This window comes from Tachysurus fulvidraco, chromosome 8, assembly GCF_022655615.1.
Source record: "Tachysurus fulvidraco isolate hzauxx_2018 chromosome 8, HZAU_PFXX_2.0, whole genome shotgun sequence".
Taxonomy (NCBI): domain Eukaryota; kingdom Metazoa; phylum Chordata; class Actinopteri; order Siluriformes; family Bagridae; genus Tachysurus; species Tachysurus fulvidraco.
The window spans coordinates 11,566,486-11,584,529 of record NC_062525.1 but is presented as its reverse complement, the minus strand read 5'-3'; the positions used below and the strand labels follow the sequence as shown (position 1 = coordinate 11,584,529).

Genomic DNA, 18,044 nt, shown 5'->3' with positions numbered 1-18,044 from the left:
TGGAAATAGAGTTTTTGTGTGAAAGTAAAAGCACAGCCCTAGAAAAGATTTTTTACTCTTTTTTGGTACACATCTAAGCTTGAGGAATCAGTCAGCAAATATAGTCCATCTGTAAAGTCAATATTAGCAAAAGATTAGAGATGAAGGGAAATGCACACTCACATGGTTCGGTTGAGTCATTTTTACGATGGGGAAACTTATGTTCTCCTACATATGTATCATTTCATATAAAAGCATTGCAGCAATTCCCTTCTGCTAGAGCTGACAGGCAGAAACCTGTCTTTGATAAGAACATTTGTAATTTAGTAAGCTGTACAGGTCTTTGTGGTTTCCATGACTTGAATGACTTGACCGTTTCTACAGAACTGACTTTTTCCCCCCCTGAACTTTCAAATGCAGTTAACCTTTTCACCTGAAACAGAACCGCTTAATAGCTCAGACTGTACAAATAAAATAAAAAGTCAGATGTTCAGTTTTAAAGTTTATTGACTTCATAAACAATTACAAATATATGAACAAAAACAATGCTAACTTGTAAAACAATGAGTTCATGTTCAATCTATGTACTTTGCAGAATCTCAACACAGTGTACATTCATACCAGACTCCAAAGTAAAACTATCCAAAGATAGTTTACCAAAGTAAACTATCAGAAGTACACTATCAGAAATATTAATTAGCATTATAGTGAATATATACTTAAATGAGACTACAAAGCTTTAACAGACATCTGCCACTCTACAGCTGTGTTGTAATTCTTGGCTAAAGCATATGACCCATTATGACCGTTTGCACTGCAAGTACTCAGCAAAACACATTCCACAGGAACAACAACTGAAAATTTTCCAGGAACATCTGAAAATGACAACAGTACTGAAAACACAAAAGTGGGCAAACATCCAGTGTCCCATCAAGCAAGAAATATATAATGCTAAATTCTGTAATGCCCTGCACTGTATTGTAATGTTTACTGCATGCCCACAATAACATACAGTAGACTCAGGGAGTCTAATCTTATCTGGTGTAAAGCTGGTATACTGTAGCTGCAGAGCTTTTTTTCTTACACCTAATAACTGAATAAAGACTGAAAATGCACTAATCAGGCATAGCTCTAAATTGGCTGGTTAGACATGCTGCAGCCACACTGGCCCTTTTACAGAGAAGACAAAAAACTTCATTACACAAACAAAGGATTTGATCCAGCATATCCTATAGAACGTTTGTGTATAGTTGGGAGTGTGGAGGATTATCACATAATTGTTTTGTCCAGTTTTTATATTGTTTTTTTTTTTCTGTTTTTTTAATCTACAAAAGATTTTGTGGAGTTTCAAACTATGGGGTTTGATATACAATAAATTAATTAACAATTACACTACAAACTCTTGACAGAATAAGTCTTGAAAAGTTAGAGAAAAAGTAAAATTTCCAATAACAGTAAATATTAAATCAGGATTTCCTTCCATACTGTTAATCCATGACTTATCAGGCCAATAATCCACTTATTGCACATATGAGAATCGTTGCTATAATGCAGCACTATTAAACTTTTCAACTTCATGATCCTTTATAGACATTTCTCACTGTTTTAACTTGGGATAATATATACAGTACATAATCCCCAACATAAAACAATTATTTGCTCTTTTGCCTTTTATGATTAATATCTCTAACGGTAATCATGTAAGAATTCAAGTTACAACTCTACTGACACTGCTATTAGTCACCTCATTCCGGTTTCTATACCAGACTTTAGACTGAATGAGCACACAAACTTTCCAGCATATCATCAGGAAAATCTGTCTTTTAAATTCATACTTGAGGAGACTGATTTGGCAGTGATAATGAAACACAGGTTCCATATGTATGCATGGTCCTTATGAGCTGTATCTTTAGGACTTTGGTACCTTACATGTCCTTACAAGTACCACAGAAACAAACTAAGTGTACACTCAAAAGATCCTCAGGGTTCCTTTAGCCGTACTCTGCAGTTGGTGGCCCACGAACAAAGTTGTAATAGCCAGCTAGAGCACCAAGGTCTATGTAGAGGGAACCTTTTCGTTTGAATGGTCCAGAATCTTCAGTGTACAGTGACGAGGAGTCTAAAATAACAAGAGAAAAGGTGAAGGAATGCAAATAACTAGACTGACAGGATGTGCTGGTGTGCATGTCTGTGTGTTTACCTTGCGTGCTATCAGTCATCTGACTGTGTTGGCGTATGAGTGGGTGTGTGCTGTCTCCAAGAGCAGAGTCTAAACTCCAACAGCGAGGCTGGTCTTCTCGTGAAGGGTGGAGGGCCTCCTCATGCAGGAGGTCTGTGGCAGAACTCCTCCGTGATGGGACTCTCTCCAGAGCCCGCTCTAGGAGGCCACGCATAGCTGGACTACAGTCCTCTGATATATCCTCCAGAGGAGGAGCCTGCTTATGGATCTGCACAGAGAGCAAGTACATTCAAACTGATTATAAAAGGAAACAGGATTGTAGCAGAGCTGTAATACAAGTCATGATTGTTTGCATACAGAAAAAGGAATATAAGGAAACTGAACACGGTAAGGCTGTGACATTGCGGTACAACAGTAACGTCACTTCACCAAATACCAGTTTGTGGCCATGTGTGATAAAACTTTGACATCATGGGTGACATCATCGTGTGCAGACAAAGCATAAGTCATGAAAGACTGTGAGCAATACTGCAGCATGACAGTATCAGTTAAATGCCTTTACGACAAAGCCATAAACAGAACCAACAGCATTGATGTGTGTATTATTACAGTCACTAATACAGTTTCATGACAGAATACTGGGACAGGCTTCAGACGACACTGGATAAGTTTTACCCAAATACCATGTACACATCCAAATATAAGCCTTATGCTGTTGCCAGAGGTTACATTTCATGACCTTGGAAAATGAAGTTAGACAGAATATCTTCCAAATTACACATAAAAGCATTTAAACTTAAAAAGTTTAAAATGTTGAAACTGCTTTGATCTTATTTATGGTAAAGCTTAATGGCTGAATATCATACAGATTTCACAGTCTGGATTATATTTCTATCTATCAATCTTAAATAGGCATATAATAACAGGCAATCTCAGTCCCAAAGCAACCCCTGGCTACAGCTAATCTGTTGATGTTTGTAACAGTGCGTATGATTCGGTTTTAAATAAAACTCATCAATTTTGATTTAGCAGAGAAAGTTGACATTTATGCACACCATAAACTCTAACCTACTGCCCAATGACTGAAACAGCAGAACAAAAAGCCAGGTTTTTTTTTAAATTTACAAACGGATTATGTGGAAACCTTTTACAGTAAAAGTGTATGCATTGTGAAAAAAAGAACCCACTAGATCATGGAAAGAAGAACTAGTTCCAATGCAGAAATGAAGCTGACCCAGTGCAACTGAGTAAGAGGAACAACCATGAACTGAAAAAACTGAATTAGATTTGTAGTACTGCAAGAGGTATGTAGGAGACAAAAATCAACCTCCACCAGCAGAGAGTTTTTCGGTTTGTGTTATGTGGTTGTGACAAGAAGGAGGCATTTCTGACCACATTCGCAAAATACTTCCACACAGTCAACCCCGCACCTGACGTACATCTACTGTACACTGTCAGATTCACACATTTTTTCATGTGTATAGTTATTAATTGATTATGGATTTACTTTGATATGGGTATCTACTGGTTTTAAAAAACAGTACACAGTGGAAAAATTGTAGAGAGCGAAGGAGAAATCTAATATTAATTACAGATTCAATTCAATTTCATTTTTTTAGTGTCTTTAATACCAGAAATTGTAACACCGCAAAATTGTAACACAAAAAAAATTTAGCAGCAGCAGCGAAACCTAGATTTAGATCTCTAATGAATAAGCCAGGGGCAACTGTAGAAGGGCAAATAACCCCTGAGCTGACATGAGGAACAACTTAGAGGAACCAGACTCAAAAGGGAGTCCCAGACAAGTCCCTTCGTGTCCCTTCGTGTTCCCTTGAATGAGCCGTTAACCCAGAAATGATAATGTGTAAAACATTTATCAACACCTTCAGACCAAACAGAATCCAGACTTTAACAGTGCTGTGGTATTAAAATAAAAAATCTATTATTGCACCTTTGTAAAACCCTTCATATGTGATATACTCACTATGTACAGGTACGATGGGTATGCCGTGCGTGGGTATCTTCTCACCCAAGGTGGACTACCAGTCTGCATGTGAATAATGGAGGTGCCTAGGCTGTAGATATCTGTCTTTGTGTTGTGTCCTCGACACAAAACCAGCTCTGGACTCATGTACATCTAGACAGGTACAACAAAAAAGAGAGATTAATATCAGGAACTTTGTAAATTAACATAAATATTAGCTATGCATACACTTTGCATGTTAATCATCTACCGGCATGCTGTGGAGTTTTAGAGGGACATTTTGCAGATGATTACTTCCTTCTACAGAACAGAGGATTTTACAAGGATATATGACTTTTCCAGATAACTGCATAAGGAAAACACGAGCCTCATCCACTGTTGTAAATTCATCTCTCAAAATTGAACGTACTGAATTAGCTCAGAAAAGTTATGAAGCACTTAGCTACTTAGCTGGAACCAGCTGGAACAGATAGGGAGTTTTAGAGGCTGGCAGTCAGCAAATTGTAAATCATCTGCACTGTGGACTTTCCAGGCAGGATCAAAAAGTGTGTTTGTGTGTGTGTGTGTGTGCGTGTGTGTGTGTGTGTGTGTGGGGGGGAGTTTCCCCGCAAAGGCATAAGAGCAAACAAGACATGTGAAGCTAGCAGGGGTTGTGACATTGACTTGCTAAAGGAAAGATTATTCAAGGGACATTAAGATTTCTTCAGAAAGCAAATATAAATAAAAAAGGATGTCTATTTTAACATGTAGATCAAAAACAAAATTATTATTTCTTATTAAAAATATGTGCCCGGTATGTGTGAGAGCTTCTCTAAGACTATTGAATTCTGTTTGTTATATCTCATTTACAAACACAATCATGAAATGAACCATATATACTGTATGCATTTTTTATTTAAATGTGAACTGTGGATGTTCACGCACATACAAACACACATATACACACTCACCTCAGTCCCTCTAAGGTCTCTAGGAATGTACACATCTTCAGTCATCTGCACCGTTAGGCCAAAATCCACCAGCACAGCTTTAGCAGACATCAACACAATGTTACTGGCTACAGTGAGGAAGAGAGAGAAAGAGAGAAGGACAGAGATGAGAATAAAGAGGATACAGGGGTGATATGAGACTTGGACACTGTCACTCACTGTAAAGTGAGAGCACAGAAACTGGCAGACATTCACAGAGACAGAATTTCCTCTCTGCTATTATTTTTCTAGCACTGAAAAACAAGTTTATTCTCAAAACCAAAATCAACCAGAGAGAGAAAGGAGGACGGGGGACGGACTACAGACCACAGTACAGAACACTGTGTCCAGTCACTTGTTTTACATCTCTCTCTCTCTCTCTCTCTCTCTCTCTCTCTCTGTCTCTCTCTCTCGCTGGAATTTCCAGATGTCTAAAGGTCATGGGTTTTAGTGAGTGGTTTTCACTGGTAATTAGGCTTACTTTAAGGAAAGGGAATGCTGCTGGCCTTAGCTTGCTTACATTACTATGACAGAGTTAGTCTGTGGTTCCACAGGGTTCAAAAAGTAAACTACTGAGAACAAAACAGCTAAGAAAACACAACACCACTTCCTCCTAACACTGGCCTAGATTCCAGTTCCTGCTCATTTGTTGCATGGCCTTTACCAGGCAAGGGTGTAATCTGATTTACCTGAAATAAGCTTAGAGCTTTCAGGTATGCATATCCTGCTGTTTAGATAAATGCACCACTTGCACGAAAAAAAGAACAGTAGCAGAGTTGTAACTTGCAACTAAAGCCAATCAGCTCAAGTGAACACATATTTGATGTATAGATCAGATGAATATACTGTATAGGAGCAGAGATAGGCAGAAAGGAAGAGAGACCTTCCGTTGGTGCAGAAGCAGAACCCTTACAGCGACAGTGCAGCAAATATGAACCTGACAGTGTTTGTACAATGCACCATTCACAATTATTAGTCACTTATTTAACGATGCTGTATGTCTGCAGAAGGACATTGTATGTTGCCGTGTACAGTGCATTTCCAACAACTAACAAATTCCTCTCTTGTTCAAATATATTGTATTAATATGATGAATATAAATGCATTAGACTCACGTTTGATGTCGTGGTGTATGATGTTGTGCGAATGCAGATACTCCAGCCCACGCAGAACCTGTTGTGTGACCCAAATGATCTCAAACTCTCTCATTGGACCGCAGCTCTCTAGCTTTTCCAGGACCGAGCCTCCTTCTCCGGCCTCCATGAAGAGATACACACACTGCTCCCACAGCATTGCTCCATACAGTTCAGCAATGTTCTCATGAAGGAACAGAGCCTGGATCTCCACATCTGCTGGCTTGAAGTGCTCCAAAGGGATCTGGGTATGATTATGGTGATGGTCAAACGTTTAAATAAATGAGAACCAATTTATTATTAGCTAGGTTAAATGTATGCCTGGGTTTAAAAAGCTACTAAGCTTCATGGTTGCTGCTGTACTGTATGTTAACACATTGTAGTAAAGTGTGGAGAAATGATTGTGGTCTCAGACAAGGGTGATTCCCAAAGTGAAGAACTAACAGGAAGTTTGTCTAAATTCTGTTAAGCTGGTTCAAGTCTTCAAGCTTTTCTGCATGTTAAAATGGTGCAAAAGCTTTATGCTGTAGGTTTGAGATAAAGCTGTGTAAAGTTTAAACACTGTTATTTAAACTGTTTATTCAATCTATGATCCTTATGTAAGAATTCATTTAAATCTTTTAACTTCACATATTAGTAATACAGGTACACAGATATATGTTTGTACTGTGTAGAGGTCAAGCTTGACTGCCATCTGTAGGATGTTTGTTTAAGCTGGTGAAGTTCCTGTCAGCTTTCAAGTTTCAGCATCTGTAAGTTTACTAATTACAAAACCACCAAAAAGCCTTTTAGGCAAATCAGGTCCTTTCCTATCACATTCTATTCCTCTTACAAGAACATTCTTTAATTGCGACAAAATCTATTGTTGCAGCAGATTGCCTTTCTGTTCCTCATGCCCTCGTGGTCCTTGCTAATGTCTCGAGGGCACACATGATTTCTTTTATGTGACTAAACACTTTGACTGTTTTCCTTCTCTTGATCTATTTTTGGCATTTCAGTTTGTACCCAAAATTACCTATAATTATGGCCATGTAACAGCTTTGTATCTACTAAAAAACTCCTAGCAGCAGAATCAATGTAAAAAGAGGCACACTGACACATCACTATTTTTGCTACTGCATCACAACTATTTAAAACTAAAGCCAAACAGGATGCACAGTAATGAGCTGATGGGAAAATGTGGTCTTACTGCTGACAGGAATAAAATGTGTCTTTGCCTGGAAGACATTAAAGATATTGGGAGGGAAGCAGACAAACTTTGGCAGACAGCAAACAAATTCCTGGCAGAGCATGAACTCACCCTTTTGCATGCCATTCGCTTGCGTGTTTCGATGTCTTGTGCCAAGTGGACTTTCCCGAAAGAGCCTTTGGGAACGTGGCCTGAGCCTGGAGCCTTGTAGGTCAGCCTCCATGGAAATAGGAGCACGTCTAAATCAATGCGATAGCGGCCCTCTTTTATAACCATGTCTGTCTGTATGGGTGCAGTGGGAAAGGAAAATGAGGTGTGAAGCTGCAACAAAAACCTGGCAACATAAACTGCAACCATTCATCAATTCAAACTCAGAGAGCAGCACTAGTTTATAACAGTATGTACCAATCACCAAATCTCACAGGCTGACATGTTCTTATGAGTACAGAACAGACAGGAAGTACTCCTTCCTGAGCCACTTTAAGACATATATTGCGTCGGATGTTGTATCTTTTCACTAATCTCTACTACCAGCATGGTGCATTATGGGTGTGCTGTAGCAGATATGGTACATTTCTCAGACACCGAATTACTCCATTATGGGATTTTGGGAGTGAACCTATAAAAACTTCAAATACGAAAGTGGAAGAATAATTGGCTGTTTTCTTAAATGTTTTGCAGCAAGTAATCATGTGCATTTAAATCATGTGCATTTAAAAATAAAATCACTACTACAGTAACATCTTTAAATAGTAATATATTCCATAGATATGCTTTGCATACCGCATTTTTGAACCAAAAGCCTAGAGTAGAATGATAGACCCTAAACTGAATATAAAAGTGTTTTATTAAAGAGCCCATTCCTTACTTTGTTCAACAGTACCCCGAGCTCCTCCTCGAGTTCGGAAAGTGTTGAGGCAGGTGTATTGGACACCATGTTGACAAACGCCAGCAGGTCTGCCACGTTGCCGTACCTCACTTTACCATTCTGCACACGGGAAACCAGGTCAGGCGAGGCTGTATCATGTGAGAGCTCGTTTTCATCCATATTATCTCCTGACAGACCCTCCACAAGTGACTCGCCTGACTCCTCTTCATCCTCTCTGTCTGAGCAGAGCCTCTCCACAGCCTCAATGATGTCTCCAATATTCATGTGTGCCAAGAGTAGTTCAAAGCCAACATTTTGGTTCTTGAAATCCATGTTTTTGAATGCAGAATGCGCTGAAGTCTAAAAGACATCACAAGGGCATCCTTAATCAGTCGGTTAAGTTAACTCTTAGGCAAGTAACAATAAATAAATAAATAAATAAATCAGTAACACTCCTTTAAAAAAGTAAATGTCGGGCAGATATCTGACATCAGACAGTTTATGCCACACTCAGTGTGTCTGCACCTGTTTGTTGTTTGTTTTAAAAATATGGGGCTTTTTTTTTAAGGAAGCAGCTGTGCAACTTAGTCATTAGATCTGGTGACTTTTTAGATCCCTTGAGCAACACAAACAAGAGCCTTGTGCCAATCTTAGCAACAAATAATCTATTATCATATTCTAGTTAATTCTAGTACAATTCTAGTATAATTCTAGTACAACTCTAGTATAACTCTGGTACAACTCTGGTATAACTCTGGTATAACTCTTCTACTCAAATATGCGCCTATATGCACTTATTTATTTTATCTTCTTATTATTAGATATATTTTGCTTTCTCTCTCTCTCTCTCTCTCTCTCTCTCTCTCTCTCTCTCTCTCTCTCTCTATCTCTCCTGTTTCCATACTTCTGTAAAGCTGCTTTGAGACAATGAGAAATTGTTAAAAGCGCTATACAAAATAAATTGAACTGAACTGAATTAATCATAACAATAATTATGCAGATTAGTCTAATGACGTCATCTGGCGGCTAGTAAAATAAACACTATATGGATTCGAGTATCTACTGCTGAACTGTACGTAGGCAATGTGTCCGAGCTGATTGTTGTTTGTTTCATAAATAAGGGGATTTTTGAAGGGGAAGGGAAGCCCAAAGCAGAACAGTCCCGTCACATGAAGCCAAAAGTACCGACTGTCAAAAGCGTGAAAATACATCAGAAACTAGGAAAACATTTTACAAGGTCAAACCAGAGACAATCCCGTCATTTCAAAGTGAATAAATAAATATATATAACGCATACATTCGTAGCACGCGCTTCGACCGTGTTGTGACGTCACAACACACCAATCGACACCTCGAGCTTTTATCAAGATGCCCCCCAAAAAAAGCAAAACAATCAATAAAGTACTAAAAAAATAGAATTAATAATAACAACAACCTGCTGTTAGTTTAACTCGGTTAACTTTAATCTACATTATAAAAACTCCTATTTGTCCACTCACCTGTAGAGAAGATTAGATGACATGTTTGTAAAGCTCCATGTTGTGTACTGACTGCTGTGTTGTCTGTAATGTGCTAAATAAACTGTGGGCTTTCATGCCGCTGCCCTTCTACATCACTGCCTCCCACCTACAGTTTCGGTTCTGCTTTTCAAACTCATAGGTCAATCTGACATTGTATCTCTAGCGCCCCCTGCTGTCTTTTCTTTTGTTTACCGTTTTGTTACTTTGGTTTGTTCGTGCAAGAATCTAAACAACGTTAATAACATAAAATAAAAATAAAATAACTAAAAAAAGAAGTTACTCCTTAAAGGAAACTACAAGCACAGAGTTCGAGTGAAAAATATTTCGAAAGCACAAACGCGAATACGCTTGCCGTAGAAGCCGAAGTGCGCATGCGCCGGTTTTGGGTCAACAATGGCGGCTTGCTTTGGGACGTGTAGGTTACAAATGAAAGGAGCAGTAAGGTTTGTTAAATTGGGACAAAAATCGGATTTACGAAGTCGGCGGATAATCAACAGGTCCACATTTGTAACTAAGACCCAGGCAGTTAAAAAGACGTTACAAGCTGGTAAGATGAAGTATCTTCAGCCTCATGTTGTGTGGAAATGACCCTATGTCACATTTAATACCATGTTTGTTTGTTTGTTTATGTCGCTTTCTGCTCAGAATAATCGAGATAAGGTTTTAATTTCACCTGACTGTTTACATGATTATGGTAATTAAAGTGTCAAGCCAATTTTGTAGCCTAGAGTTTAAGATGTTGGAATACTGATCAGAAGGTGATGGGTTCGAATCCCAGCTCCACCAAGCTGCCAGTGCTGGCCCCTGAGCAAGGCCCTTAACCCTCAATTGCTCAGTTGTATACATTTAAATAAAAATCTAAGTCACTCTGGATAAGGGTCTGTAAATGCTGTAAATGACAAACTATTCAGACTTGAATTTCAATCTGATTTCGCTACAGCAGCAGGAAAGGAATCGTTTTTTGCTCTCCAAGAGGAACGACGAGAACAAGCTGAGAGGTCTGTCCTCATCAGCTGCCCTCCAAACATCAACCAGAAAAGGTTTTTAGACTACATCTCCAAACATGGACACATACAGAACCATTTCTTCTATCAGTCTTATGTGAGTATCAGTGCAGAACATTCTGTAGTTTCTGTCACCTTCCATCAACCTGATGTAAACCTTTTATAATAGATGTTTTCTTCATATTATCTCAGCTTTTGGTTGTCAGGGGTTGTCAGGGTTTTCGGTATTTTGTTCTTGCCCTCTTTTCTTGAAATATTTGTCAGATGTCAGGTCTGGACACTATAGAGTCCTAGGAACCATTTGACTAATTACTTTCTTCTTTGGGATTAGGTTGTAAGTGACACTCACGGTTCATTTTTAACATTAAAATAATTTTTATTTATAAATTAACATCAAACTTTTTTTATTTTTTTGTCTTAGATCATCTGAATTCTGAGACATCATTATTACTGTCATCTTGTCATCATTATTTTCCAACTGTCTAATGCTTCGTGTTTGCTAGTTATCTGAAATTATCTCAATATATCTGTGAGCTGTGGTCCAATGAGAGAGATTGCTCCGTGTTTACTAATTATCTGAAAGTATCTAAAATATCTCTTTAATGAACATTATGAAGACTTCATTTGGATGAATCTTTTGCTTTGTTCTCCAGGGTATTTATGCAGTGGTGGAATTCTCTACAAAGGAGAACATCAGTGCTCTGAAGGCAAACTGCACCATACCGAGTGTCCAACATGAAGCAGCCGTGCCTTTCAAATCCCGTCTCCTCTCACTGAAATGGACAGGACAAGGCAGCCAATCACATGCCTCAAACACGCTGAAGTTCCAGAAGCATTTACCTATTCCTATCAATGAACTCACTCAGCATCTCTGCAGACAAGAGAGTGTAAATGACCTTTTTACAGTCCTTCTAAAGTATATGTGCTTGATAACGTTACTGTGCAAATCAACATTTAGAAGAAGTTAATAACTCATTGTTATCAAATGGTACATTAGTATAGTGTTATGTGGAATCTAAATATCCCTTTTTAACTGTCCGGTACAACGGAATACGTTTAGAGATAAATCAATTTTTTTATCTCGCCATGTGTTCCAGATAGATCAGCAGCTGCAGTGTCTGACTGATCTTTATCAGCTGACCGACGAAAACATCAGTTTACGCTTCTTGGTCTGTTCACTGCTTAGAGACATTGCTGCTGCTTATTTCCCAGAATGCATCATCAGGCCTTTTGGCTCCACTGTGAACAGCTTTGGAAAACTGGGCTGTGACCTGGACATGTTCCTGGATCTAGATGGCATTAGTGGGCTGAACCAGAGAAAGGTCAGTAGATTTTTTTTTTCCTTTTGTTTTGTTTGTGCATGCAAATATTATGTAAATTTAAATGGCTTTTAAAGAGATTAAATAGTCTTGGATTTTAGAAGTTTATTTATTTATTTTAGAAGTCTAGATTATTCAAGCTGTAGTGTGAAATGTTGATTGATTCGCTTTTCAGCTGTGTAAAAATCCAGGTTCAGTCCTTACTGCTCAGTTTCCAATACATTTTCTAATCCATTTAAACATTAAAAATTATCCAACAAAGAGAGATTTGTGTAAATTTTTTTCCTAAAGTGCATTTTTGACACCTCTAGGGTTCTGGTCTGTCCCTTGAGTATCAAGTAAAGCAGGGGACGTCAGAGCGGACGGTCACGCAGAGCCTCCTGTCTGTTATCGGCGAATGTTTGGACCAGTTTGGCCCAGGCTGTGTCGGCGTTCAGAAAATCCTCAATGCCCGCTGCCCCCTCGTCCGATTCGCTCACCAGCCTTCTGGCTTTCAGTGTGACCTTACCGCAAATAACAGGTAAGATCCGTAATAAATCCCATGACATTTAATAATTCATGCAGAGCTTCAGGGGAAAAACAGCTCATCGGTTCATCTCACTGACAACAAATCTTAGCACCGTGTATGTGCATATACTGTATTTGTTCATACATATTTATGTTTATAAATAACTTTGTTACCTTTTAATGCAGAACTATTCACTGATTTTGAAGGATTTTTTAAAAAGGTCCTCAGATGTGAAATACTGAGCCGTAATGCTTGTGCATCCTGAAAAGCAGCTGAAGAGAATGAGAAGTGAGAGTCCGCATAAGAACATGTACACGTAATCTGCAGTGAAACTGTGCTTTGACACAAAGTAAATTTGAGAGTAAAACTAAGGCACAAAATGAAAATCTTTCTCCTTTACATGTAACTTGTCAGGGGGAAAGAGACATTTATTAGGAACGGTAGGGAGAGAAAATGAAAAATGTCAAACGTCAGGCTTTTCCATGCATCCTGCTTATTTTCACTTCTATTTTTCTCACCGTCACACAGATTTTTGAAACGCATACACTCGAAGGTGCCAACGCACAGAAACTTGTGTGTTTTGTGGAGACATGATGCATAAATGACCAAACTCCGATACCTCTGTGGGGGGAAAACCCTGCCCTCTCACTAAAACCATGAAAAACAATTCAGCATAAATTGTAGCAGAAACCTGAACATGTGAAGGAAACACTATGAGTTGTTCCTGCTCTTGAGTATCTCTGCATAGGATTTCAAGAAACAGGAAGTCTCTTACTGGAAGAAAAACACACTTACGTCTGTAGAAAAGCAATCTCTTCAGCAACTATCTTGCATAAATGGCCTATCAGTGTGTGTGTGCTTAAAATTTCTACTACTTGATTTCCTGCCTGCGTCACTGCTTCCTTGTTCTCAAATAGTGAAAGTCATGTGTACAAAAATCATATGAGTAAGATGTAGGTTGAAATATAGCTGCTAAAATTTCATAGATCATGAATATAATCTAAATGATGCCAGTGTATAATACTGTTAAGAGACCGAGGCACCAGCTCTAAGAAATACACACCTCTGATATTCACTACTACACTACAGGTCACTTTTGTCACTTTATACAATATGCAGTCTGCCGCTAATGACAAGATATACATCTCAATAATTTCAGATTTAATAAGACATCATCCATCTTGTAAATAATCTATATACTCTTTGTGTGTTTATTCTTTCTTTTTAGCTTCTTAATTTAAATTCCTTTCATGAGTTTTCTGTTTATAAGTCCTTGTTTCTTTAACATAAGAGTTGACACTGAATTTTGTTGTATTATATACAAAAGTCAGTGGTTTTTTAAACAGTTAAGGCTTTGGGTTGTTCATCAGAAGGTTGAGGGTTTAAGCCCCAGCACCTCTAAGCTGTCACTGATTGGCTGCTTAGCTCTCTCTGCTCCAGAGGCACTGAGTCATGGCTGACTCTGAGCATAAAATATTGCTTTCTCAGATACTGAAATCACTATTCGTGAAATCATTATGCCCTAAATCTTCATTGAGTTGAAAGAAAAAAAAAAATCCAGGCCAAACGGCTTGTCATGGATTTATTTTTTTTTAGATTCTAAAGTGAGTTGAAGATTTTTGTAAAGTGGCACTGTTCTGAAAATCGAAGTTGTCTGTCCCCAGGGTGGCGATGAAGAGCTCAGAGTTGCTGTTTGTGTATGGGATATTGGATGCACGTGTGCGCCATCTGGTGTTCGCTATTCGATGCTGGGCTCGTGTGCACGGCATCACCAGCAGCATTCCTGGAGCCTGGATCACCAACTTCTCCCTTACAGTCCTTGTGCTGTTCTTCCTCCAGCGCAGGACGCAGCCATTACTGCCCACTCTAGACCAGCTCCGAGACCTTGCAGGTATTATGCATCGTACAGTATATTCTGTCACACAGAGACACACTTAACATGTACAAACATCAAAGGAAAGTGATAGCTCAGTGGTTAAGGTGTTGGACTACTGCCACTCCTGAGCCCTTAACCTTTATTTGCTCAGTTGTATAAATGAGATAAATGGAAGTCGCTCTGGATAAGGGCGTCTGTCAAATGCTGTAAATGTAAAAAAAACCCGCAGCTTAGTATGTCTTGCTTTGTGTGTATTACACAGCCCCCTCAGATCAGTGCATTATCGAGGGGAATGACTGCACAATCGTCAGTGACCTAAGCAAGATTAAACTACAGAAAAACACAGATACACTAGGTAAGTAGCCCTTAAACCCTTAAACAAGGATTTTTACTTCATAAAACCATCACTCCCATAAATGTTTGTTGAACAACCCGTTCCAGATCTAGTCCTCCTATTTCTGTTACAACAAGCTCCACTTTCCTGTGAAGACTTTCCACTAGATTCTAGAGTGTGGCTGTGGAGATTTGTGCTCATCCAGATACACGAGTATTAGTCAGATCACTTAATGATGTCCGGTGAGGAGGTGTGGGGTGGGGAGTTCTTCCTCCTCCTCCAGTTCATCCTTCACTTAAGGTGTTCACTAGAGACGGGAAGTCGGAAACCTTGCGTTGTATGGTTGTGTTGGTCGGGTGTCCACAAACTTTTGGCCGTATACCGTATGAAGGGCTGTGTGTTTTTAATATAAACTTTGATGGAAAAGTCTAGGGGATTCCTATCAATGTAAAATGAATTTTAATAAGAATAAGTCAATTCAAGCCACGTGAAGAATAAAAGCTACATCTACAACACAACTGAATAGCTCCTTTGTGTCCTCAACAGAGACGCTGCTGCAGGAGTTCTTTGAGTTTTATGCCAATTTTGCTTACAGTTCCACGTCCATCAACATAAGAAAGGTGCGTAACAAATAATGTATATTCCTGAGCGTGCAGTTTGCTGCTTGGTGTAGGCAACTGACTGAAAATCAGAAGTAACCTTAATGCATTAATGTGAAATATCATTCTCATTCCCTTAAACACTCATAACACATCCCATGCATGGCAGATGTGAGTGGGTAGTGGATAAATATTCTGAAACATTCACTTCTTCTGGCCACTCGGCACTCGGTATATTTCTTTACCCACGCAGCCACACACTCGCACTCACACACACACTTCGCAGTAGTTGTGCTGATGTATTGAGAGGCTGCTGCTGCAGCTGTAAAATGCAGACCTTGGCCTCTAAATGTGCTGCTTCTGGGGAATCTATCACCAGGACTCTGGTCATTTATCACTTTTTATCATTCTGTCTATCCACTCTATTTTACTGAGTCATCTTCCGTAAAGTCTCAGCTGTGTAGCTCTGCAAGCTCAGGATCTCTCAGTTCTTTTAGTTCAGAAAAAAATTGAAAGTTTTTTCTCATATTCATTTTTAAACGTATTCTTTCCAGGGAAAAGAGCAAAACAAACCAGAGTCAACCCCTTTGCACATCCAGAACCCGTTCGAAACGGGTCTCAACGTTAGCAAAAACGTTAACGCTACACAGCTGGAGCGATTCGTGGCACTCTGCCGTGAGAGCGCCTGGCTCCTTGAGCAGAAAGAGGTACGTATACGGAGTCCTGTTCAATCAGCGGATGTAATCCCGCCTTGGGGACTCGCTGCCCTCCTGTTGCCTTCTGTTGCTCAGTCAGCAGGGGTGAAGGGTCGCAGGAAGAAGAAGCATCATCCGGCAAGCGAGAGGATAAAGTCTTTGCTGGAGTCAATAAAGAGCAGCAGTGGAGGAGCAGGTGTGAAACAGAGTGCTGTTAATAGTCACCAGTAGGGGGCAGCATGCTTCTGGACTTCAACGGGCCTGCCTGTGGGTATAAAACAACCGAGAATGGTTCCCAAACTCAGAGCGTTCAAGTCTGGCTGTGGACAATCGGCTCTGCTGTCTGATGTCTTACCACAGCCCAGACAGTTTAAACCACAATAACAAAACAACAGCACATCCATAAAAAAACCTTACAGTGGTTCTCTTAAGGTATTGTGGGCTATTTTTCTGATTTGTGTAAACAAGAAGCCTGACGGTTTATTGTTTCTTTGACTGTGATGGATAGCTGACAGTGGAGATTCACTCACTTTGCTCAGATTAAAGGGATCATGGCATTGTAGTGAACCAGACAGGCAGCATTGTGGTATAAAGCCATATGGCGTCTCCATGAATACGTGCTCTGTGGTAATGTGGGATTCATCCACCAAGTTAATGTACATAAACCAGAAAGACATTTGCCTTTTTCCTATATGCAAATATAATTAACTCTGTTTTATGAGATTAAATTACTTTAACAAAACTTTTGCTTTGTGGTCATTTCAAAAGCTGTTTTCTCCACTGGCTTTAAAAAATAAACGGAAAGTATTTCAATGGATGAAAGAACTGAGCAGACGATTCTCAACATTAATGTTTGTTTTTTTGGCTTGGTTATTCACTGCTTTGACTCACTAACAAAAATGGGGAAGAATTGTCTGTCGATAGATCTTTTGCACAATACCCCTTAATTTTTCCTCCGTACCAATACAGATACTGAAACCTTCGATTAAGTATTCATATCCTCAAATCATTTGTAACAAAAGGTAAAGAAATGATTGACTTTAGATATAAGCATACTTTGAATTATATAAATTGATATAATAATATTCAATTATAGATATTTAATTAAAAATATAATTCTAAATTATTTTTTTTCCCCTCCTGAAAACTGTGTCCAGTTTTTGACACATGATACAATCTAATACAGGTCCGATGTCTGATACATTTTCTCTGATATCCTGTCTACCATTTTTACTGCTTTAGTCATGATACAGATACTGGGTAGCAGTTTGGTGCTCTATCTATCTATCTATCTATCTATCTATCTATCTATCTATCTATCTATCTATCTATCTATCTATCTATATATATATATATATATATAATTTATTTATTTTCTAGTCCAAGATATTTGAATGAAAAAAAAAAGAAGGTTTAATATCCATTTTTTAATTACAGCTGTAATTGCAAAGGAAGTCTTTTGGACTAACACAGAGATGGACAGAGATGACTATAAGATTGTATGTACAAATACAGATGATGGCATATGAGAGACATAGAGAATGAGATGCCTTGATTAATCTCCCGTGGGGAAAAATTCAAGTTGACACAGCAAAACAAATAAGAGGAGTAACATCAAGTAAAATATACATTAAATAATGTGTAAACTGAAAATAATTTATATATGTAACTGCATACACATATATACTCTAGTCATTATACAAATAAAATAATAGCACAACTAGCTTAGAAGCTTAAAATAGTAAAAATATAGTACTACATTCATGTACCTATGTTAGACAGTTAATGTCTTGTGCCGAGGTTGATAACTTTCACTTCTTTCTGTTCTATAAATAAGTTGCTGCCTATAGTTGCCTGTGTTCTAAATTTCTCTCTGGTTCTACATCACA

The 18,044-nt window shown here is 38.7% G+C and overlaps 2 protein-coding genes across 3 annotated transcripts; one reads left to right on the top strand and one right to left on the bottom strand.

Moving 5' to 3' along the window:
• Window positions 1-468: 468 nt before the first annotated feature.
• Window positions 469-9,956, bottom strand: map3k8 (mitogen-activated protein kinase kinase kinase 8). The gene is made up of 8 exons (XM_027177545.2): window positions 9,800-9,956; window positions 8,301-8,660; window positions 7,544-7,714; window positions 6,226-6,487; window positions 5,093-5,199; window positions 4,143-4,295; window positions 2,180-2,426; window positions 469-2,098 (listed from the first exon to the last, which is right to left on the bottom strand). The coding sequence occupies exons 2-8, from the start codon at window positions 8,631-8,633 to the stop codon at window positions 1,971-1,973; spliced, it is 1,401 nt and encodes a 466-aa protein (XP_027033346.2). The 5' UTR covers window positions 8,634-8,660; window positions 9,800-9,956; the 3' UTR covers window positions 469-1,970.
• A 218-nt stretch (window positions 9,957-10,174) lies between these two features.
• LOC113662602 (mitochondrial poly(A) polymerase) lies at window positions 10,175-16,897 on the top strand. 2 transcript variants are annotated; one of them, XM_047817380.1, is made up of 9 exons: window positions 10,175-10,367; window positions 10,764-10,921; window positions 11,478-11,711; window positions 11,922-12,146; window positions 12,455-12,663; window positions 14,316-14,542; window positions 14,790-14,882; window positions 15,408-15,481; window positions 16,015-16,897. In XM_047817380.1, the coding sequence occupies exons 1-9, from the start codon at window positions 10,214-10,216 to the stop codon at window positions 16,384-16,386; spliced, it is 1,746 nt and encodes a 581-aa protein (XP_047673336.1). In that variant the 5' UTR covers window positions 10,175-10,213; the 3' UTR covers window positions 16,387-16,897. The 2 variants fall into 2 exon arrangements, with proteins under 2 accessions (XP_047673336.1, XP_027033345.1); XM_027177544.2 differs by having other exon boundaries at window positions 10,176-10,367; window positions 10,761-10,921.
• The last annotated feature ends 1,147 nt before the right edge of the window (window positions 16,898-18,044 follow it).